Source organism: Anabas testudineus, chromosome 1 (assembly GCF_900324465.2).
Source record: "Anabas testudineus chromosome 1, fAnaTes1.2, whole genome shotgun sequence".
NCBI classification, from domain to species: domain Eukaryota; kingdom Metazoa; phylum Chordata; class Actinopteri; order Anabantiformes; family Anabantidae; genus Anabas; species Anabas testudineus.
In genome coordinates this window covers 16,255,569-16,281,017 of record NC_046610.1, presented here as the reverse complement: position 1 = coordinate 16,281,017, position 25,449 = coordinate 16,255,569, and the positions used below count along the sequence as shown (strand labels likewise).

The window sequence follows — 25,449 nt, the reverse complement described above, 5'->3', positions numbered from 1 at the left end:
ACATTCAGTCCTGTCTTGCACATTTACCCCAATTTGGTCACTATAATTTTGATATTAAACATTAATGTTATATCTTTGCCAAGTTACACGTCAGTGAGTCAACAAAACGTTATAATTAATTCTCAGTGGATGTTGATCAACTGAAAAATGACAGTAGCGTTGAAAGACTGGCCAGGGGCTGTCGAAAATGATCTTGTCATGCCCTTGTCAGTTGAATGACTTGTATGTTATGATTTCCTTTTAATTTTTTTTGTTTGTTTGGTGGCATGCAGTAGTAGAGGTCTAACTAACAGAACCCAAAAGATGTTCAGGTTTGACTGCCGGAGTAAATGTACAACATCTCCTCATGTTACTATTCTAGTTCACACTATTGTGTGTGGGCAAATCCTGCATACAGTTTCACACTTAGATAAATGTCCACACAGTGTGAAACACAAAGTCTGTGTCTCTGAACATCATCACTTGTGCTAAGTCACTGTCTTTAGTCTTGAAAATGAAATTATCACAGTTCCTAACATCAGCCCCACAATCCTCGATACTACAACTCTTCATAATGTTAATCGCACTTGTTCTGTAAGCCTATGATTAATTGCTTGTGTGAATTTATCTTTAATAAGTTTTAGGTTTACTGAGTGCTTGCATGTAACTATTTTGTGTTTTTGTTATATTGAGGAGAGTTTTTTTATCTTAAACCTTAACAATACTCATCTAATTTACAAAGTGTATACGACAACTGTACGTCTAGGGTACTCATGTGGACTTGTGGTAGTTGTTAGAGTTACACATGTTTTGCATATGTCTTCAGGATCTACAAAGGAAGATGGGTGTTGAGGAGAGGACATAATGAGACATTTATCCAAAGTTCAGTTCTTCATTTAGAGAGTTTCAAGACTTTCAGAATCCAAACACAGTACTGATTATAACAGCTGCACGTATGATAGAAATTATTTTAATCTCTAATAGACTCATTCAGTGTTGAACTGTACAGGACACAGTCATCTTGAGGTAAATATTAGTACTGTACTGTAGTTGAAAAACTATGAACATGCTTAATACATTAAGATGCCAACTAATAAATCATAAGGCTAGACTAAAGAGAGTACTATTGAGTGAAATGATAGATTAAACCTTGCTCAGTAGGTCTAAATGTTGATTATGAATATTAGTTACTTTCAGTTCTCACTTTGCAGTCGGGAACTCAGTCAGCAGAATTACAAAGAAATCTTCACATTTACCAGCTAAACTTGAATTTCTCCCTTATTTGCCGGTTGTGTGGTTACACTGTGTGTGTGTGTGTGTGTGTGTGTGTGTGTGTGTGTGTGTGTGTGTGTGTGTGTGTGTGTGTGTGTGTGTGTGTGTGTGTTGCAAACGTTTATTTAAAGTTATCAGTTGTTAATACTGGTTGCTTTCACCATTGAAGTAGGTAGGTTTGCTTTACTTGACTACTGCAAGTTGCTCTGGCATGTAAATGCTTAAAATGGAAAAATAGAACAAAGATTGAGCTTGGCACCCACAACACTTTGGTTCCGCAAGGCTCACTCTTTTCTCCACACAAAGAGCAGAAACAAGTGTTTTACTGCTTGGAGGCACATAGTGTAGTTTCTCAACCATTCCCCTGGCTCTGATGTGAGAACAATGCCAGAAATACACAGCAAATGAAAGAGTTTGGTTGTTTGTAGGACATACAGAAGGCATGAGGATAGCTCTAGCTACAGCTCATATGATGATAAAGGTTAAATTAAAGCAACAACTAATGATTTTTCTTTTTATTATTGATTAGTCTATACATATGTTTTAGTTGATTAATGAATATTTAATCTCTGTAAATCAGAAAACCTCTGTAAAATGTTCCTTACACAGTTGTACAGCATGATATTAATGGGAACAAACTTGTTGACTTCTATAGACCAATATGTACAAAAACAAACTGCTTACAACTTGCAAATGTGCTGGAAACCGCTGTTGGCAGCTTACATTTTGTTATTTGGCAGACGGTTTTATCCATAGTGACTTACAAGCAAATATCCAAACCAAGGAGACAAAGTAAAGTGCTCTATAAAGAGCTGTTTCAGTTTCATATAAGTGCAAGAATGTTTGCACTTTGCAAGAATGGAGGGGTGATGTTGTTTGCTTGCAGAGCGCAGTGAGCGAGGGGGATTGTAGACCAGGATGAAGGAGTTCAGGTAGCTCAGTGCTCTTGAGTTGAACAATTTGTGTAAGCAGGGGTCAGGGCTTTGACCCTAATAGGGGCAGCTAAGAAAGCCAATTATAGAGATTTGAAAAGTGGTAAAATGTGCCCTTTTTGGCTCTTAGCATCTGCTTTAGGGAATCTTCTTTTGAGCTACTTTCAGTCACTGATACCAGCTAACAATCAGACAGATGCTTACTTCTCAATTATTGTGCATACTGTAGCAGTTTTGATGTTGTGGTAATGTTAGGCCAAGCACAGAGCACTACTTTACCAGGTCTCTGTTTAAAGAGCCCTATGCTTTTAATGATACTGTACTGCAGTGTTGGGGATAAAGAAACGTCTTCAGCATGCTAGGTAGTGTGAGCTGCGTAAACACGTAAACACTGTGACGCATTGACACATTTATACATTACACGAAAACTGACTTGTTTGCCTAGTCAGATTATTTCAACGTGTTGTTTTAGCTCTTAAAATAAAATGTCTGACAGCAACAACTTTGTCACAAGATCCATTTATATTTTTGTTTATGTTTACACATAGCCTGACAAAGCATTGTTTTACATGTTTGTCTAGTACCACCTACCGTTAACCAAAGTCACCTAAAGCTTCATACATTGCTTTGCAATCAGTCAATGCAGAGCCTACACTATTGAGTTGAGCATTTGCTAAAACAATGAATTTCCATCTCATGGGGATCATTTTACACGGTACTGCAAACAATAGCGACTGGAACAGAGCAGATCATGTTGGATTGAAGAGAGAGCTGCAGTTACTTAATAGCTGCAGTGCAGAAAAGAGAGAACATGTCTGAGGCCATGGTCTGTACAACAAAATACAGTTCTGCAACACCACAACATGCAGCTACATTTCTAGAGAGTTGCACATCAGTCTGGTGTAGGATACAATGTAGAGTCCACATCTCCACAGATGTGATGCAACGAATCATTCAGCTGCCAAGTAGAGTGAATATGATGTAAAATGAAACATAATATCTCCCTGACAGCCTTTCAGAGACTAACAGAGCACAGTATAGGTGTAGACATGTAGAGGCACTTTTTTTGCAATGGTATTTTCCCTGTCATTATGCCTTTAGCTATGGATGACATCATAGTAGACAGGGCTTTTCCTTTATCTGAGTAACAAGGGAGTCAAAAAGTTCACTGCCCACATCTAATGCATCTGTCAGGGAATTTTCTCTTCAGTGGTTTCCTCTATTTTCAGTACATGTTTTTTTTTCTGTAGTGTTTCCAAGTCTTATTAGGAAATTCCAGCTTGACCTAATTTGCATTTTGATTTCTTGTAATTCCATCCATAGTTATGATAACTTTACTTTTAGACACAGCTGGGAAAAATCATTACATTATCTATTAGATTGGTGCCATAAAAGAGTAGATACTATTTATATGTATGATCCAGTCGCTTTATGTTTCTTTTTATTGAATTCATCTCCATGTTTACACCAGGGGTCTCAAGCTCCATAGTAATCTGATTTCCTAGAGTAACGACTTGAACACTGTCCTGTTTTTTTCTTTAATACATTACAGTTTTTTTTTATACACTCTGAAGCTGAGCATCACTGCCACTCCTCTTCTTCTTCCACATTTATAGTAGCTTATCGCCCTAATGTTCTGTAGAATAAAGCAATTAAAGATCATCTTCCTGAAGAACGACAGCTTTCTTCAGTCACATCTATTTACATAAAAAAAATCTTTCCCTTTTCACCTGTCCTGAAACTCTGTGCTATAGCTCTTACTTTCTATAAAGTCTACAGTGAGAGACTTTATATTTAGATGCTGTATGTGTACAGTAATTATGAGCACTGGTGGTTTTAGTTAAACTGTTGATATTTGAAATAGCGCAATTAGATGCTACTTACACAAAAATGTGAATTAAAAAGTATAATTTAATACTTTGATTTTGCAACATTGCTAGGAAATGTTTTGATCTCAAATTAAAAAATGTTTTCCTTTGTAGATCCTAAAAAGTGCCTCCTACATTGATGGACTATTGTCAGCAGCATTCTCACTGCCACTTCAGCAATCTGTTCATTTGCCAAACTCCTAGCTATTTCATTATCTAAGTGGGTGGGTCCCAGCCTCTACCCACTACTCCCATAAACCACAAGCAGAGCGTCTCCCCTCTGTCTCAGGAGGACTGAATCAGGCTTTCTGCCCAAGCTTGAAATATGTAACACACTTAACTGAAAACGCTATTGGCAGAATTGAAATGTACACCACTATTAGCATAAAGGTATTAAAGAAATTGTGTTTTTTGGGGGTTGGGGTAAAGTAAGTGACTCAAACAATATGCAGAGCCCTGTCTGTGTGTTGGCTGTGGAGTGGAAACTAGGCTAATGACTGGGCTAGTGTCAGATTTCTCTTTTACTGCCATTCCTTCCGCAGACACCCATAGTCTCGCATTGATTTTATGAACCACAATTCCAGGCCAGCTCCAAGGCTTTCAAGACCATAACAACATAATGGATATGTTGGCCAAAACTTGTGACATTACAGGTTCATGTCTGCAGTGCCTTTGATTTTTCTGGAAATACTTGATGTCATGCTAAGGGACATTCGGCGCTCCATAAATAGACTGGCAGGTTGCTCTGCTGCTGACTGTGATTGGTAACGACTGCAAAACATAGATAAGTAAGTCTCACAATATTATACCGTCTCTGAGCAGACAAAGAGATTGTTAATGAGTCTTATAACATCAACTCAATTAAAATACAGACATGTTCTTCTTGTGGTTAAAATGTACCACTATGTGCACGTGTTGATGTAGTTCATTAAATATCATGTGGTTTGTGAACAGTCACTGAGAAACAGTGATGGTGATGGGCGTCATCCTACTGCTACTCTGAGTACATTTTAAATAGTTGAGTGTACATTGTGTTTTATACAATAGCTACTTCAGAGCAAGTCTCAACCATTATTATATGCAATCAATAAAAAGGAATATTGGACTATTTTTAACAAATGTGGATATGGATTTCTGTCCACCTTGACGATGCATGATGATTGGAAAGCACTATTGATCTCTGTCATCTGATGTCACTGGGAGTCACTGCCAACAGCTTAACAGCTGGTGTATCAGTTGCTTTTTCATTAGTGGGCAAAGTATTAGGTGCTGCAGAATCAATTGTTGAGTGTTAGTTGGCTAACCAGTGTTGTTGAATCATTGTATTTATAGTATTATTAATGCACGTATGTTTACATTAATTTGAGGGAAAAATTCAGTGACATTGTTTTTGTCAACAACAATATTCCCAAATATCTTTCCTGAAAATGTGCTATATTATAATGACCTTACAGCTGTTATAATAATACAAATGCCATAGACATAGATAGATGTATTGCCCTCTTGTTGTCACAGGTAGTGAAATAACATAAGTTATAAAATAGTGTGAAGTGTATTGAATGTATTTCTATTTAATCTATTAAATAAATATCTGAAGTTTCACTTCATTATCAGAATTGTTGGCAATAAGAAAAATGTAATTTTGTTTTATTATGTGTATTTGTTTGTCTGTTCATATTTTCGTAACGTGTTCACAGTGCAAAACTCTGAAAGCGTCATTATATTCCCATTCCTTCCCCCCCTTCCTTTGTAATTACATTAGTCTAAATAAATTATCTAAATATTATGTAGCAAGACAAGCTTGCGTTGCAAGACAAGGTTGCTTAATATACCCGTAACATAATTTCTTATCTGCTGGAAATTGACAAAGAGGCTTTTAGGCATTGCTTAAGAAATTGCCTGTTAAGATAATCAAAAGGCAAGGGAAGTTGGCATCATTTTGTGGCCAGCTGCTGGTAAAGATTGTATTGTAGAAGAGTTATTGTACTGAAGCAAAGGGGCTGATCCACACATCTCTCTTAAGACAGGAGAGAATTACCGAATATATATATATTAGATACTGAAAGTTTCTAAAGTCGAGATATTTTTTTTTTTTTTAGTTTGTTTTTGTTTTATCCAGCCCCAGTGACCCAGTCCATATATGGACAAACACATTAATTGTACAGTATCGACATTCATTTACTGATAAATAAAAGCTATTTTTATTTTGTGTTTAAACAGTGCTGTTAATTTCATTGTTAGTTTTACATTTCTTTGCAGAAATACAGCGCATCCAAGTATTCACAGCGCTTAACTTTTCCACATTTTGTTACGTTACAACCCTATTCCAAAATTGATTAAATTAATTATTTTCTGCAAAATCCTAAAAAAAATACCCCAGAACGTTGAAGTGAAATAAATAAATAAAAATAATGAAAAAATCTCACAGTCTTAATTTTTTTTTCCCAATACTTTGTTAAACCACCTTTAGCACCAATTACAGCCTCAAGTCTTTTTGAGTATGATGCTAATTACACCTATTTTTTGGCAGTTTCTCATATTCTTCTTTGCAGTAACTCTCAAACTCCATCAGGTTGTTTTCAGATCTCTCAAGAGATGCTAGCCCACTAAAGGACATTCAAAGGTGTCCCGTTGCCAATCCTTTGTTTTTTCGGCTGTGTGTGTAGGGTTGTTATCCTGTTGAAAGATGAACTATCTCCCCAATCTGAGGTCCAGAACATTCCCGAGGTTTCAAGGATGTCTTTGTACATTAGTCTTTCCCTCAATTCTAAGCGGTCTTCTAATTCCTGCTGCTAAAATCATCATGATGTTACCATCACCATGCTTCACTTTAGGGATGGTATTGGCCAGGTGCTGAGCAGTTCCTGGGTTCCTCCAGACATGACAGGCCAAAAAGTTCAATCTTTGTTTCATAAGACTAGAGAATCTTATTTCTCATTGCCTGAGAGTCCTTCAGGTGCATTTTGGAAGAGTCTGTCTGGCCACTGCATCATATCATACATCATCATTGGTGAAATGCTACAGAGATGGTTGTTCTTCTAGAAGGTTCTCCTCTCTCTACAGAGAAATGCTGAAGCTCTTTTAGAGCTACTATTTACATTTAGTCATTTAGCAGACGCTTTTACTGAGTCGGTACAAGGGAAGGCAGGGTAAGCGTGATGAGGTCTTGCCTAAGGACCCCTACCCCTTCCTACTGGAGGTAGGCCACGGGTTTGAACCCCAGGCTCCCACATGGGGGGGTGGTGATGTTACCACTACACTAACCAGCCACCAGGACTCTAGGTAGAGTCTATTTACGGAAAATGGGGACGACAGTGCTCATTGGAACATTCAATGCTGCAGAAATTTTTATGTACCCTTTCCCAGATCTGTGCCTCAATCTTGTCCCAGAGGTCTACAGACAATTCTTGGACTATCATGGTTTGGTTTGTGCTCTGAAATGCACTGTTAACTATGGGATGTTATATAGACAGGTGTATGTCTTTCAAAATCATGTCCAAACAACTAAATGTCCTACAGATGGACTCCAATCAAGTTAACGAAACGTTTTAAGGAGGATTAATGGAAACAGGATGCACCGGAGCTCAATTTTTTAGTGTCAAGGCAAAGACTGTGAATACTCTTGTACATGTGATTTATTTATTTTAATTTTTTTGTTATTTATTTTTAATACATTTGCAAAGATTTCAAACAAACTTCTTTCACTTTGACATTATGGGGTAATTTTTTTGTAACATTTTGAAGAAAATATTGAATTTAATACATTTTGGAATAAGGCCAAATAACAAAATGTAGAAAAAGTTAAGCATACTTTAGTTTTAGTTTAGTCTTTGAGAAAGTGGTTACCTATGAATACTATGTGTTTATGAAATTGCAATAATCTTGTTTAGAAGTCATAGGTTACAACAAATTATAGGCTTAAACCTATTAATACATTTAAGTTACTATATACATACCCAAATATTCTGCATTTTTTGTTGCAGCTTAACCACTAGGTATTGAATGTGCTCAATGTTACACTATATTCCACACTTCACTGAATTCACTGGTTGGCCTTTCTGTTCATTAACGGTGAAAGCGGTTAATCCATAATGACTGAATGGATGGATTAATATGAGCATGGACATAGAACATGGCTCAGGAGCTCCTTTCAATTTAAAGAGTGGTAGAAGATAAACTGTAATGCTCAGTAATAGTACTTATAGACCACGTGATGTGATCATGTAAATTTGATTTTTGAAGAAGCATGTAAAATGTCTACTTTGTCTTAACACTGTATATTAATAAATATCTTCTATAAATGTTTATGTCTTTGTCATTTACAGCACTCTGACAGGATGGCATCGCAGGAGGGAGAGGAGCCTCCTCTAACCAGTCGCCCATCAGATAGCCGTTTAAAGAGCAAGAAGCCACCCAGCCTTGTAATAGCCATCCCTCCACCTGAGGCGATGTCTCACGACCTTGCAAAACAGGTAGGATAATCATTTTGACCTGACCCTGTCCTTCACTACATGACTTCTGGGGCACATTGTCACTTGCTTAAAGGTAGTTAAAAGAAATGATTTCAACCTGTCTTTATTTATAAATGTCTTTATTTGCAACCCTTAGGCTTTTTCCTGTTAGGTAGAAATATTGTACTGTTCCAGACTAGATGGGCTCAATGGCTTATCATAACAGAAATGTAAAATTGAGCCCATATACGTAATTAAATACTCATTATTCTAAGAAAGTACATTCACAGTCATCTTAATATGGTATTGTGTTAAAGAGTAAAGATCGAGCAAAGCATGTTGTAATTTGTATCATAAAAAAAATGCATGTATGTTTTATTATGTAGTATTTAGAGCGGTATAAAAACATAAATTATAAACCAGATTGTTAGTGGCTCAAACTTGATTTGTTGAAATTTATTTTATTCTAATTAACTGAAACTATTTTTAAAAATTCTGACCGTAAAAATTAAACTAATGGCATAGCATGGTATCCTATTCCTCTGAATTTGCCCTTTGTCTAGGTGGAAGGCATTTGGAACAGCTGTCTTGCAGTGTACGGGCACAGTGTCATACTTTTTCCCCTTGTGTGCCCCCATGCTTAGAACACATGTTGTTATTTAAGCTACAAAAAAGGTAGTCACAGTTTAATGGAGCATGCTGCAGCTAGTTTTTTAAACATCCAAATACAGTGTGAAGTCAGGTTTGTATTGTACTGTGCTTTTTACAAAGATACAGCACAAGAAGAAATAGACACCAGCATTAAAACAGATATGCTAAATGTGAAAATGCTTTACTACATCAAATAGTTAATACTGAAATAAAGTAAGCTGCAACTACACTAAATAAGTTTACTTGCACTCAGCATCCAACAGTGTTTGTATTTTTACAAAGCAAATATATGTTAACAAAGTATTATTGTCTAAAAAGTAATTACAATTATTACAATAAATTAAAATATTTAAATTCTTCTGTCACTTTTAGTATATCACACTGTGGATCTGCTATTTTGGACTGCAGAGTCACTGCACATTAAGATAGTGGATTCTCAGAAGAATTACAGCACTTCTGGCCTTTTTAGCAATATCTACCATTAAAAAATAGTGTTTTAGTTCCTGAGGGTCCTGCAGGAATTAAATGTGTTTTATTCTATTTATTTATTATACAGGTCTGTGTGTAGTCTTACAAACGATCTCCTTTACCTTGCTGTATTTAGTTTATTTTAAAATTAGTACAGTTGTACTTAAATGCTGGTAATTATCTTGAATTCCACTCTGTGTAGGCACTAATGTTGTTTATTGTACAGTAACAGCAAATACTATACACCAGTACTTCTTCTTTCCTCTGCTCAGCCACTGCGGCCATATTTGAAAAAAAGTGAGAGCGGTCAAGCAACCAGTTCTATGTCCGAGAGCTTAAGTGGAGCTGGAGAAGGAGGCTTCTTAACCAGAGACCGAAGGTCAAAACTCGGTAGACAAACGTCACTCTCTCAAAGCATCCGAAGGTAAAAGGGAGAATTTGCAGTTTGTTTTTTCTTCTTCCTTTTTATATTGCTAGATTTTTATTCATTATTTCTTTTGTAAGTTTGTAAGTTTAATGTTATTATATTTACCTTGTGTGTTTGTGTTTGTTTTTTTTTTTAATGGGATGGTACCAAATATTTTTCCACGTCTGTATATGGTACAAAGTTCCTAATCAGTTTACTTTTGCTTATTTATGAGGCTTTATACAAAGGAGATACTTATAAACAAATACTGTTTACTAATTTTAGGACCATCTCAAAGCTGTACTGCAACTTGCTATGCTTTTGTTCAGCTCTTTGTCACAGTTTCTTAGTGTAAATATTTAAAAATGTTACTTCAGCATCATCTTTCCTTGCTGTTTGACTCTGTATTAAGTTATTCTGAGTAATTCTTTATCTGTAGGAATACCGCCCAATGGTTTGGAGTGGGGGAAGACTGTGAGACCAAGCAGCAGGTATGGCACAGGAAGAGTCTGCGCCATTGCAGTCAGCGCTACGGCAAGCTGAAGGCCCAGTATAGGGAGTCTGAGACAGCCACCAGCATCGACCAGAGCCTGGACTCACCAGCCACGCTCAAGATGCCCAAGGTACTGTCAGCACAGGCACACTCTAATCTTTATGGTTCAACATTATGACTCTGTGAGACTCTCTAGAAAGATTGGAGCAAAATTAAATGGTGAGAGTAGGAAGAGACAGAAAGGTAAAACATGTTTGGCTTCAAGAAAGTGCTCTTTGGTGACATGCAGATGATCTTAGCTCAGAATGTTTTCCTTGTCTGACAGCTGTTCTCATGCACTCTTCATGTCTCCTAATCTTTGTTCTTGCTAGATTGTGGATCCCTTAGCACGGGGGCGAGCTTTTCGTTGCCCAGATGAGGTGGATAGTCACTCCCCCAGGACACCTCATGCTACTCAGGGTGTCCCTGTCACCCCAGGTGTCACTTCACTCAGCTCCTTCACTAGCCAGCGCTCCGGGTATAACCGCTTCCCAAGACGCAAGAGGGAGTCTGTCGCCCGCATGAGCATCCGAGCTGCATCCAACCTCCTGAGGGTGTGTAGTGGTGCCAGAAATCCTTTGTGTGTGTGTGTGTGTGTGTGTGTGTGTGTGTGTGTGTGTGTGTGTGTGTGTGTGTGTGTGTGTGTGTACTGGTTTTCATGTATTGTGGGGACAAAAAATTGTTTTTTCACTCACGGTGTGGGGACAGAAAACGTTGTGGGGACAAAAAATGACGTCCCCAAAAGGAAAACGCTGTCAACTTAATGCTGGAGCCATGCTGATATGTGCCAACATGATTTTTAAGGTTGGCCCAAAAGTTACCTTTTTTCCAAAATGCGTGTGTAGTGTGTGTGTCCACTAGCGCCACCTTAACCTTTGTGACTGCTATTGCACTACCTCCTGTACACACACTCTACTTCCAAATATGGTCAGTCCCACCCACCTACTCAGGTCCCCATTAGGAATGTTTTCAATGGCGACCATTTTAATTGGAGTGTAACCACCGTCGTGGCAAGGTGTGGATGGAAGCTAATCAAGTATGGGCTAACAGCAAACTAAACTCAAAGGTAAGCGATTTTAATTGACTTTTTCTTATATTACTATACATTACTATACAAGTACATAGCCAGTGCTCAATGCTTTAGTAGCTCTAAGATATTTATTAGGTGTGGTAGGATAGGCAAAGCTAGCATATTAGCATTGCTTTATTAGCAATCTTTATGCATTACAATGACGGGTAGCTAAACTAGGAAAATAATTATGTTTTGCTAACCATTATTCATACTGCCTAGAAAATGCACATTAGGAAGCAGCAAACTAAACCCAAATTCTAAAGGGTTTTTCATATTTATAAGTGCATAGCCAATGCTCAATGCTTTAGCAGCTCTAAAGTATGTGCTAGCTGTGGTAGGGTAGGCCATCCTAGCGTGTTAGCAATCCTTAATTAGCATCCTCTATGCATTATAATGACTAGAGGCTAAGTTAGGAAAATAATTATGTTTTGCTAACCATTAGTCATACTGCCTAGAAAATGCACATTAGGAAGCAGCAAACTAAACCCAAATTCTAAAGGGTTTTTCATATTTATAAGTGCATAGCCAATGCTCAATGCTTTAGCAGCTCTAAAGTATGTGCTAGCTGTGGTAGGGTAGGCCATCCTAGCGTGTTAGCAATCCTTAATTAGCATCCTCTAGGCATTAAAATGACTGGAAGCTAAGTTAGCAAATCTAGCAATATTTTGCTAGACATATGTTTTGCATACTGTCTTGAAGGTGCATATAGAATATACTGTAGATACTACCAGCTTAAAGATTATCTTAATAACTGATAACCATTGAGGGCTCTGTCAATTTGGCTGTATTGTTATTGAAAAAAAAAAAAGAAAACCCAGGGAAATAGATTCATATTTTTTTACGTTTACATTTACATTTACATTTAGTCATTTGGCAGACGCTTTTATCCAAAGCAACTTACAAGTAAGGAACAAGGCAAGCAAACTAAATCTAAGTCAAGGAGAAAAAAACATCAAAGCATTCATCAGGTCTATCCTTTGCAAAGAAGGCTAAACAATCATACAAAATGGTTATGGTTATGATAGTGGTGCAGTCTGGAGAGTGTGTAACAAGCTTAAACTGTCTAAGATGGTTAATTAGTGGCATTTTTTGATATGTGTCTGTCTGTTATGACACAGGTTATACTGTGTGTAAGCTGTGTTACTAATACTAGTTTGAAAAACACTGGTCTTGATGTCTGTGCAGCTCTTATTCCTTGTTTCTCAGCTTCTAACTTGTTTTGGCTTACTGGGCAACACATGTAGCTTATCTGATATAAACAATGATGTCTTTACAGAAGAGAGGCTTACAGGAGAAAAAACAATCTTGCAGACATCAGCTATCACCTAGTTTTTATTATGTTTGTTTTCTATATGTGATAAATGTGAAAAAAAAACCTCAGTCATGAGGCACTTAATGAGTCTGATTGGGCTGATTGGTATGTTGTATGCATTGTGGACAAAAGAAGTGCTGATAACGAGTATTTGTTTCCGTTTTGAAAGAGTAAAGTCTTTATCAAAATATAATTATGTTTAAATGTTTGATTTTGACATCTTTGCAGATATATCCAAGTAGGGAGGGTGTGCAGCCTTCAGAAGTGTCCCATGCTGCTTCAACCTCAGAAGTAGAAATGGTTGAGCCTGAATGTGCACTCAGCAGTCCAAAAGAGGTATGATTGTAAACAGCACTTGACACAGTACTGATACTGTGTGTTTCATAGTTTTGAAGTAGGTTAATAAATGGAGTTAGCAGATATTTAGTTGTATTCTAGTTTCAGTCAGAATAGCTAGACATTTAGAAGTGATGTGTCTTGAACGCTAATCATCATGGATCACAGGCAACACATTAGAAGCTCAGTTTTGATTTCAATTTTGGCAGAATTCCACTGAATTATTGGACATTTACGATGTCCCCACAATGCACTTTAATACTGTATTATCCAATTTTAGTGTGAAGTCCAAGTAAAAGAATCACAGATGAAGTCCCCATAAGGGCCCACATCAAGTGTGTGAAGTGTCCCCAGTAAGCATGTTTGCACTAGTGTGTGGGTACACAAGATATGCTGATACAGAATTTGATGAATTTTGAAGATATTTGTTTCCATTTTGAATATTTGTGTTTTTGATTGAAGCCTTTATCAAAGTATAAGTTTGTTGAAATGTTTGATTTTGACATCTTTGCAGATATGTCCAAGTAAGGAGGGTGTGCAGCCAGCAGAAGTTTCCCATGCTGCTTCAACCCCAGAAGTAGAAATGGTTGAGCCTCATTGTGCACTCAGCAGTCCAAAAGAGGTATGCTTGTAAACAGCACTTGACACAGTACTGATACTGTGTGTTTCATAGCAGATATTTAGTTGTATTCTAGTTTCAGTCAGAATAGCTAGACATTTAGAGGTGATGTGTCTTGAACGCTAATCATCATGGATCACAGGCAACACATTAGAAGCTCAGTTTTGAGTTTAATTTTGGCAGAATTCCACTGAATTATTGGACATTTACGATGTCCCCACAATGCACTTTAATACTGTATAATCCAATTTTAGTGTGAAGTCCAAGTAAAAGAATCACAGATGAAGTCCCCATAAGGGCCCACATCAAGTGTGTGAAGTGTCCCCAGTAAGCATGTTTGCACTAGTGTGTGGGAACACAAGATATGCTGATACAGAATTTGATGAATTTTGAAGATATTTGTTTCCATTTTGAATATTTGTGTTTTTGATTGAAGCCTTTATCAAAGTATAAGTTTTCTTGAACTGTTTGATTTTGACATCTTTGCAGATATGTCCAAGTAAGGAGGGTGTGCAGCCAGCAGAAGTTTCCCATGCTGCTTCAACCCCAGAAGTAGAAATGGTTGAGCCTCATTGTGCACTCAGCAGTCCAAAAGAGGTATGCTTGTAAACAGCACTTGACACAGTACTGATACTTTGTGTTTCATAGTTTTGAAGTAGGTTAATAAATGGAGTTAGCAGATATTTAGTTGTATTCTAGTTTCAGTCAGAATAGCTAGACATTTAGAAGTGATGTGTCTTGAACGCTAATCATCATGGATCACAGGCAACACATTAGAAGCTCAGTTTTGATTTTAATTTTGGCAGAATTCCACTGAATTATTGGACATTTACGATGTCCCCACAATGCACTTTAATACTGTATAATCCAATTTTAGTGTGAAGTCCAAGTAAAAGAATCACAGATGAAGTCCCCATAAGGGCCCACATCAAGTGTGTGAAGTGTCCCCAGTAAGCATGTTTGCACTAGTGTGTGGGTACACAAGATATGCTGATACAGAATTTGATGAATTTTGAAGATATTTGTTTCCATTTTGAATATTTGTGTTTTTGATTGGAGCCTTTATCAAAGTATAAGTTTGTTGAACTGTTTGATTTTGACATCTTTGCAGATATGTCCAAGTAAGGAGGGTGTGCAGCCAGCAGAAGTTTCCCATGCTGCTTCAACCCCAGAAGTAGAAATGGTTGAGCCTGAATGTGCACTCAGCAGTCCAAAAGAGGTATGTTTGTAAACAGCACTTGACACAGTACTGATACTGTGTGTTTCATAGTTTTGAAGTATGTTAATAAATGGAGTTAGCAGATATTTAGTTGTATTCTAGTTTCAGTCAGAATAGCTAGACATTTAGAAGTGATGTGTCTTGAACGCTAATCATCATGGATCACAGGCAACACATTAGAAGCTCAGTTTTGATTTCAATTTTGGCAGAATTCCACTGAATTATTGGACATTTACGATGTCCCCACAATGCACTTTAATACTGTATTATCCAATTTTAGTGTGAAGTCCAAGTAAAAGAATCACAGATGAAGTCCCCATAAGGGCCCACATCAAGTGTGTGAAGTGTCCCCAGTAAGCATGTTTGCACTAGTGTGTGGGTACACAAGATATGCTGATACAGAATTTGATGAATTTTGAAGATATTTGTTTCCATTTTGAATATTTGTGTTTTTGATTGAAGCCTTTATCAAAGTATAAGTTTGTTGAAATGTTTGATTTTGACATCTTTGCAGATATGTCCAAGTAAGGAGGGTGTGCAGCCAGCAGAAAGTTTCCCATGCTGCTTCAACCCCAGAAGTAGAAATGGTTGAGCCTCATTGTGCACTCAGCAGTCCAAAAGAGGTATGCTTGTAAACAGCACTTGACACAGTACTGATACTGTGTGTTTCATAGCAGATATTTAGTTGTATTCTAGTTTCAGTCAGAATAGCTAGACATTTAGAGGTGATGTGTCTTGAACGCTAATCATCATGGATCACAGGCAACACATTAGAAGCTCAGTTTTGAGTTTAATTTTGGCAGAATTCCACTGAATTATTGGACATTTACGATGTCCCCACAATGCACTTTAATACTGTATAATCCAATTTTAGTGTGAAGTCCAAGTAAAAGAATCACAGATGAAGTCCCCATAAGGGCCCACATCAAGTGTGTGAAGTGTCCCCAGTAAGCATGTTTGCACTAGTGTGTGGGAACACAAGATATGCTGATACAGAATTTGATGCATTTTGAAGATATTTGTTTCCATTTTGAATATTTGTGTTTTTGATTGAAGCCTTTATCAAAGTATAAGTTTTCTTGAACTGTTTGATTTTGACATCTTTGCAGATATGTCCAAGTAAGGAGGGTGTGCAGCCAGCAGAAGTTTCCCATGCTGCTTCAACCCCAGAAGTAGAAATGGTTGAGCCTCATTGTGCACTCAGCAGTCCAAAAGAGGTATGCTTGTAAACAGCACTTGACACAGTACTGATACTTTGTGTTTCATAGTTTTGAAGTAGGTTAATAAATGGAGTTAGCAGATATTTAGTTGTATTCTAGTTTCAGTCAGAATAGCTAGACATTTAGAAGTGATGTGTCTTGAACGCTAATCATCATGGATCACAGGCAACACATTAGAAGCTCAGTTTTGATTTTAATTTTGGCAGAATTCCACTGAATTATTGGACATTTACGATGTCCCCACAATGCACTTTAATACTGTATAATCCAATTTTAGTGTGAAGTCCAAGTAAAAGAATCACAGATGAAGTCCCCATAAGGGCCCACATCAAGTGTGTGAAGTGTCCCCAGTAAGCATGTTTGCACTAGTGTGTGGGTACACAAGATATGCTGATACAGAATTTGATGAATTTTGAAGATATTTGTTTCCATTTTGAATATTTGTGTTTTTGATTGGAGCCTTTATCAAAGTATAAGTTTGTTGAACTGTTTGATTTTGACATCTTTGCAGATATGTCCAAGTAAGGAGGGTGTGCAGCCAGCAGAAGTTTCCCATGCTGCTTCAACCCCAGAAGTAGAAATGGTTGAGCCTGAATGTGCACTCAGCAGTCCAAAAGAGGTATGTTTGTAAACAGCACTTGACACAGTACTGATACTGTGTGTTTCATAGTTTTGAAGTATGTTAATAAATGGAGTTAGCAGATATTTAGTTGTATTCTAGTTTCAGTCAGAATAGCTAGACATTTAGAGGTGATGTGTCTTGAACGCTAATCATCATGGATCACAGGCAACACATTAGAAGCTCAGTTTTGAGTTTAATTTTGGCAGAATTCCACTGAATTATTGGACATTTACGATGTCCCCACAATGCACTTTAATACTGTATAATCCAATTTTAGTGTGAAGTCCAAGTAAAAGAATCACAGATGAAGTCCCCATAAGGGCCCACATCAAGTGTGTGAAGTGTCCCCAGTAAGCATGTTTGCACTAGTGTGTGGGTACACAAGATATGCTGATACAGAATTTGATGAATTTTGAAGATATTTGTTTCCATTTTGAATATTTGTGTTTTTGATTGGAGCCTTTATCAAAGTATAAGTTTGTTGAACTGTTTGATTTTGACATCTTTGCAGATATGTCCAAGTAAGGAGGGTGTGCAGCCAGCAGAAGTATCCCATGCTGCTTCAACCCCAGAAGTAGAAATGGTTGAGCCTGAATGTGCACTCAGCAGTCCAAAAGAGGTATGCTTGTAAACAGTACTTGACACAGTACTGATACTGTGTGTTTCATAGCAGATATTTAGTTGTATTCTAGTTTCAGTCAGAATAGCTAGACATTTAGAGGTGATGTGTCTTGAACGCTAATCATCATGGATCACAGGCAACACATTAGAAGCTCAGTTTTGAGTTTAATTTTGGCAGAATTCCACTGAATTATTGGACATTTACGATGTCCCCACAATGCACTTTAATACTGTATAATCCAATTTTAGTGTGAAGTCCAAGTAAAAGAATCACAGATGAAGTCCCCATAAGGGCCCACATCAAGTGTGTGAAGTGTCCCCAGTAAGCATGTTTGCACTAGTGTGTGGGAACACAAGATATGCTGATACAGAATTTGATGAATTTTGAAGATATTTGTTTCCATTTTGAATATTTGTGTTTTTGATTGGAGCCTTTATCAAAGTATAAGTTTGTTGAACTGTTTGATTTTGACATCTTTGCAGATATGTCCAAGTAAGGAGGGTGTGCAGCCAGCAGAAGTGTCCCATGCTGCTTCAACCCCAGAAGTAGAAATGGTTGAGCCTCATTGTGCACTCAGCAGTCCAAAAGAGGTATGCTTGTAAACAGCACTTGACACAGTACTGATACTGTGTGTTTCATAGCAGATACTTAGTTGTATTCTAGTTTCAGTCAGAATAGCTAGACATTTAGAGGTGATGTGTCTTGAACGCTAATCATCATGGATCACAGGCAACACATTAGAAGCTCAGTTTTGAGTTTAATTTTGGCAGAATTCCACTGAATTATTGGACATTTACGATGTCCCCACAATGCACTTTAATACTGTATAATCCAATTTTAGTTTGAAGTCCAAGTAAAAGAATCACAGATGAAGTCCCCATAAGGGCCCACATCAAGTGTGTGAAGTGTCCCCAGTAAGCATGTTTGCACTAGTGTGTGGGAACACAAGATATGCTGATACAGAATTTGATGAATTTTGAAGATATTTGTTTCCATTTTGAATATTTGTGTTTTTGATTGAAGCCTTTATCAAAGTATAAGTTTTCTTGAACTGTTTGATTTTGACATCTTTGCAGATATGTCCAAGTAAGGAGGGTGTGCAGCCAGCAGAAGTTTCCCATGCTGCTTCAACCCCAGAAGTAGAAATGGTTGAGCCTCATTGTGCACTCAGCAGTCCAAAAGAGGTATGCTTGTAAACAGCACTTGACACAGTACTGATACTTTGTGTTTCATAGTTTTGAAGTAGGTTAATAAATGGAGTTAGCAGATATTTAGTTGTATTCTAGTTTCAGTCAGAATAGCTAGACATTTAGAAGTGATGTGTCTTGAACGCTAATCATCATGGATCACAGGCAACACATTAGAAGCTCAGTTTTGATTTTAATTTTGGCAGAATTCCACTGAATTATTGGACATTTACGATGTCCCCACAATGCACTTTAATACTGTATAATCCAATTTTAGTGTGAAGTCCAAGTAAAAGAATCACAGATGAAGTCCCCATAAGGGCCCACATCAAGTGTGTGAAGTGTCCCCAGTAAGCATGTTTGCACTAGTGTGTGGGAACACAAGATATGCTGATACAGAATTTGATGAATTTTGAAGATATTTGTTTCCATTTTGAATATTTGTGTTTTTGATTGGAGCCTTTATCAAAGTATAAGTTTGTTGAACTGTTTGATTTTGACATCTTTGCAGATATGTCCAAGTAAGGAGGGTGTGCAGCCAGCAGAAGTGTCCCATGCTGCTTCAACCCCAGAAGTAGAAATGGTTGAGCCTGAATGTGCACTCCGCAGTCCAAAAGAGGTATGCTTGTAAACAGCACTTGACACAGTACTGATACTGTGTGTTTCATAGCAGATATTTAGTTGTATTCTAGTTTCAGTCAGAATAGCTAGACATTTAGAGGTGATGTGTCTTGAACGCTAATCATCATGGATCACAGGCAACACATTAGAAGCTCAGTTTTGAGTTTAATTTTGGCAGAATTCCACTGAATTATTGGACATTTACGATGTCCCCACAATGCACTTTAATACTGTATTGTCCAATTTTTGTGTGAAGCCCAAGGCAAAGAATCACAGATGAAGTCCCCATAAGGGCCCACATCAAGTGTGTGAAGTGTCCCCAGTAAGCATGTTTGCACTAGTGTGTGGGAACACAAGATATGCTGATACAGAATTTGATGAATTTTGAAGATATTTGTTTCCATTTTGAATATTTGTGTTTTTGATTGAAGCCTTTATCAAAGTATAAGTTTGTTGAAATGTTTGATTTTGACATTTTTGCAGATATGTCCAAGTAAGGAGGTTGTGCAGCCTTCAGAAATATCCTATGCTGCTTCAACCTCAGAAGTAGAAATAGTTGAGCCTGCATGTGCACCCAGCAGTCCACAAGAGGTATGATTCTATTCAGTACTTGACACAGTACTACAGTGTTTCATTTGAAGTAGGTTAATAAATGGAGTTAGCATATATTTAGTTGTAATCTATTTTCAGTCAGAATAGCCAGCAGTGCTTGGGGAATCTTCTGGCTTCTTTTCCATTACACCTTCTTCTAGAGGTAGGTTCTTAGGACCAGGCACCTAGTTTTGTCTTCCCTCCTCTCTTTAATCTATAGCTACATTGGGGCATTGCCTATCTGGCATGTGCTTAAAATGTTGACCTGAATCCTTGTGAGACTGAATAGAATAGTTTTAGTTATGATTTTATATATAGCACAACTAGTAGAGAACACTGTTTCATCTAGTGAAGATGAGGAAATCATTCCAAAACAAAAGAAATCCAGGTCACAATCTACAGATTGTGGAGAGGCCATTGACCAAGTCTGTTCTGTTAAGGCCACTTGAAAAGGTTAATTATTTAAGTATTAAATTCATAAAACTCAGCTAAACACTTACAAAAGTGTGTGCTTTCACCACTAATGATCTCAGAAGTTGACAGAGGAGACATTGTGATCCTGAGTAAGAAGGATTTACTTGCTATGTAAAAGAAATGTTTGTTATTTAAATGAATCCATGATAACATATTTGTACTTGGACTTGTTCATAGCCTTGATTGATTCATTTTTCTTTTCATTTGTAACAGGTAAGGTTAGAAGAACACCATGGCAGCAATCAGAGGTTGAAGCTGATGCAGTTCATGCACTCTTGCATTGTGCCTGCCAAGACAGATTGTGAGAGGTGCCTAAGGTCTGATCCAGAGGCTCTCAAGAACCGAACCTGGCAGAATGTGACATTTTATGTTCACAACAGCCTACAAAAAAAAGTGTTGTCTAAATATTAAATATATAGACTGGATGTGTAGGTTTGTTTCAAAAAAACAATTTTGCACAATTTGGGTCTGGTCTACTGTTATTGTAGCAATTTCATTAGCAGTGGCTCGATTAAAATGTTCAGTGAGCAATTCGGTTTGATTTCTTGGTTATTGAAAACATTTAATTTAAGAGGAGAAATTTGTAAATATGAAGGTAACTTTAATGTTATGCTTTCTAAAATAACACGTGCACACAACTGTCTACACATCCATTTAATGAAATGACCCACCCTACACAAACCTACTGTGCATGTTTAGGTCACATGTTTTCACCTATTCTTGTTTAAAATGTTTTGAAACCTTTTAAAGCATAAGTAAGTGGTCAGTGCAATAATCTGAGCACTAATACTTATTAGGTCCCCAGAAGTCAAATTAAGAATTGTGTGAACTATGCAAATTATATGTAAAATAGGTTCCCGATTATGCAAATTCAGTGTTTTCCGGATGTCCCCAGAAAACATGTTTAGAACATCTGTCATCACAAAAGTTTAGAATTGTGAGTATTCGAAGGCGTGTATGAGCTCTCTGTGTAAAGGCAAATTTACCTGATTTTTTTCAGACCTCCAGCTCTTTTAGAAAGGGTAGTCCCCACAAGTCATGGTTAAAAAGTTCGTCCCCTAAAAGCATGAAAACCCGTATGTGTGTGTGTGTGTGTGTGTGTGTGTGTGTGTGTGTGTGTGTGTGTGTGTGTCTGTGTGTTTGTCTGTGTGTGTGTTAGGATATATTCAAAATATAGAAGGGAAAATTATTTTATTTGCAGGTTTGTATTTTATCATCAGCAACAAAATCTTTAATTTCACTATCAACAAGTATTTCTGTTTTTATCCTTCAGAAATCTTAGTTAAGAGTCTTAATTAATTTATCTTGAGATCTGAACCATATTCAGACAAGATGAGGAACATAGTGTTGTTTGCTGACATTTTATTCAAAGTCACAGCTAGGCTATAAGTTTAATACTTAATACTATTTCTAAGTAGTGCAGAATGGATCTAAGAAATAGTTTTGTGTGTGTGTGTTGTCTAGGGTCGTAGTGGGTTGGCAGGCTCCCAGACAGGTCGCAGTTTCCCCAGGAGGAGCTTTGCCAGGCCCAGCTGGATGGATGAGGACACTGTGGACTCTGCAGACACATCTGAGTCGCTCTTCTTCAGCAAGGTCAGCAGCCCCCTGTTTGAACCTAGGCAGCAGTTTCTCTATTTGCTTCAACTTTCTTTGTTATTTCCTTCATTACATTTCCTTCCCTTTCCTGAGTATGTCAGCAGTCACAGTTCTGACCACTTTTACTGCTTAGCTGTTTTGATTGTTGCTCTGAATCACATTAACACACAGACACTACTGTAACTCACACACAGGTTCACATACTGTTTCTTGCCACTGTAAATCTCTGTTACACGTGTCTGCATTAAGAAGACTTTGTCTAAATGTAAAGTATGATGCCTAACTTGCTCCGCACTTATTACTCTCTTTTTGTTTACTGCCCTACTTCCTTGTGTTACCTCTCTTGCATAGGTTGATGCCCATGGTGAATTATACTCTATGGCTGATGACGTATTTGAGTCCCCTCCCATGTCAGCATCATTTGCTCCTAGCGAGCCAACTGAACAGAGATTTCCAAGCCTGTGAGTAAAGGTTTGCCTAAAAGATTTGTTGTAGTCTCTTAAGACTAACACTGAACGCTCCATTGATTCTCAGAACCCATTTTCAGGAAGCCTTTTTTACACCTAAAAACTGTGCTTAATCTGCATAAAACTGTAAAAATCGGAGAATCAGATGTTTTTAATAGAAAGCTGTTAATGAAAATTTGCCAAAAAGATTTGGCTGGAAGAAGTCACTGAAACCTCAGAATGATTGTAACACAACAAATGAGTTGTTAGTTTAATATTTTTATGACTTTATTTTCAAATTTTCTCCTGTTTGTAGAATGTCATAATCATGCATTTAATTTGTTCACGTAAATTCTTTTTTCCTGCAGCTCCCCGCCTCTCTGCTCTCTCCACAACTCATGTCACATGCTTATTTTCAATTTCTCTCTCTCATTCTCATTCTAATTCCAGTAAGGACGTATCTCGGACACCCAAGACACCAACAGTAGCACTTGAAAAGATTCATACTCGCCGGGGGAATCGCATCGCATCACAAGTAAAGCACTTTGCATTTGACAAACAAAAGCGGGAGTATGGCATGGGTGTTGTCGGAAAATGGCTGGACCGCCAGTACCGACGCAGCCTTAGCAGCAACATTCAGAAGCAACTGGATGACTTCCACAGCCACAGGTTGGGAATGAGTACATAGTTACTCTTATTTGAATTTACTAACATGTGGCCCTAAGTCAAAGTGCAAAAAATAACCAGGGAAATCAGCTTTCAGCAAAGTTTAACCTGAAACCTCTGGTCAACATCACTGACAGCTCCTATTGGCTAGCCATGATTTATACCTGTTGTACTTGATTTACAGTGAAGTTCTCTGCTTTGTGTTTTTAAGGCCATACTTTACCTACTGGATCACGTTCGTCCATATAGTGATCACTTTGCTGGCCTGCTGTACATATGGTTTTGCCCCTGTGGGGTTTTCACAACATTCTACATCTGAACTGGTGAGTTAGGCTCTAAGCTTTTAGTCACAAAATAACTAGTGTCCAAGATCATTTTGTAAAACATGTCATTACAATAATGCACTTAAATCTGTTGTTAGTACATAGCTAAGAGAAATGGATATTCAATTAAATGATTATTAAGTGATAGTTTTTTGTCCAAGCAAACACAGTGCATCAAAAAAAGATCAATTTTAAGATGATTAATATTTTAAATTAATCTGCATTCAGTAATAAAAAAATAATAATTACACTAAATTTTAAAACATACTTTTGTCCTTTTCTAGACATTTAGCAGCTACATTGCAACTGTGTCACTCTGTCGCCCTCTGTAGGTGCTGAGGAACAAAGGCATTTATGAAAGTGTCAAGTATATCCAACAAGAGAACTTCTGGATTGGACCGAGTTCAGTGAGTCTTTTGCTGGTCTCTGTTTAGCTGCGGTGTTACACTGTATGCTTTTCACTCCCTAGACACACACCTATAATATTCTGTTATATTTGACAGAGTTGCAACTTGGGTTTTGCACAGGTTTTTAACAGTTGAATGAAACGAAGGAAGCACCAACATATTCTGCACAGGGTTCTATTTGGGTTATTGAGGCTTAAAAGCACATATAGATTATTGTTTGGTAGTGGAGAAAGATCCAAAATGTCTATTAATTTGTCAAGCCCAAAGCCTCTTAACTTCCTGTTATTGATCATTAAACTGGTGAAATTTTCTATGTGCCTGCATAAAAAGGATTTGTTTGACGGCACTCATTGGATTGACCAACACCGGGGACAACAGGAAAGTTCAAGGAGCATAGTGCAGCTCTGAGAAAGAGGATAGTAGATCTACACAGCCAGGAATATCTCTTGGAGCTATTTCAAAACAACTGCAGGTTCCTGTATCATCCATTTAACTGGTTTTCTATAAATATAAGTTATTGTTGGGTGTAGTCAATTCTTCTGGAAGAAGAGCCAAACTTTTGTATGGTCAGAAACGACCCAGGAACCATCATGACACAGGTCTGCCATGAACCCATCCACACCAGTCTCACTGTCTGCAGTGAAGCAAGTTTTACATTGCCATGGACTAAAAGACTGCTGCTGTCCTGCTCCAAAATTTAAACCTTCAAGCTCAACTCTTCTCTGAGAGATTTCAATTATTGTATCACAATTATCCAGCTAGAAGCCTGTTGATGGCTACCAAAAGCATCCACAAAAGGGAAAACGATAAATGATATTTAACCAAATGTTAAGCATAGTTTTGTTCCTGTGTGTATACTTCCTGTGTTCGGGCTCAAAGAAATCATTTAAAGGCCTTTGTTGGATGATAGTCATGTTGAGTGTATCTAAACTTTCATTTGTAACTGCAGTACAGCCCTGTGGAACATCACAGAAACTTAAATTATTCAGATATGTACCTGTGACCACTGCAGCAACAGTGATTGCACCTATGGTGTACAGTTATTCCAACTGCATAAATGGGGTTATAAACTAGTGACTTCCACAGCTTCCATCTCTACCCAGATATTTTTCCCATTTTTCAGGAGGACCTTATCCACCTCGGGGCCAAGTTTTCACCATGCATTCGTCAGGACTCACAGATAGTGAGTCTAATCCAGAAGGCAAAAGACCTGGAGAAGCGTTCTGGCTGCTGTGTTCAAAATGACAACTCTGGATGTGTGCAGACCCTCCCCTCCGACTGCTCTGTATGTTATCGATTTATCCTGCATCTCATCCTTAGTGCTAATTATTTACAACATGTATTTTCCATGGATATTGCTAACTGTTATTAGTTATATTTGTCAACACTCAACCCTCAGTTTTGCATCAAAGCTATTTATACTTTGATGTCTGTCCACTCTAGCAAATGTAAACAAAGAGCTGAGTTTGTCAAGGAAATGAAACTAGATTTGCAGTTATGTTTACTATTCAGTTCATTTGTGACTGTGTGAAATTAATACTAAAATCAAATATTAAA

General features: G+C 37.5%; 1 protein-coding gene across 1 annotated transcript in view; it reads left to right on the top strand.

The window, feature by feature from the left end:
- The window catches only part of LOC113161681 (inactive rhomboid protein 2), a 38,689-nt gene that overhangs the window by 5,147 nt on the left and 8,093 nt on the right, over positions 1 to 25,449 (top strand). The window contains exons 2-11 of the mRNA XM_026359452.1: positions 8,377 to 8,523; positions 9,894 to 10,045; positions 10,467 to 10,650; positions 10,892 to 11,113; positions 21,919 to 22,047; positions 22,402 to 22,511; positions 22,947 to 23,165; positions 23,374 to 23,485; positions 23,818 to 23,892; positions 25,016 to 25,177. Of these exons, the coding sequence (XP_026215237.1) occupies positions 8,389 to 8,523; positions 9,894 to 10,045; positions 10,467 to 10,650; positions 10,892 to 11,113; positions 21,919 to 22,047; positions 22,402 to 22,511; positions 22,947 to 23,165; positions 23,374 to 23,485; positions 23,818 to 23,892; positions 25,016 to 25,177 (1,500 nt within the window). The 5' untranslated portion in view covers positions 8,377 to 8,388. The remainder of the gene's footprint in view (positions 1 to 8,376; positions 8,524 to 9,893; positions 10,046 to 10,466; positions 10,651 to 10,891; positions 11,114 to 21,918; positions 22,048 to 22,401; positions 22,512 to 22,946; positions 23,166 to 23,373; positions 23,486 to 23,817; positions 23,893 to 25,015; positions 25,178 to 25,449) is intronic.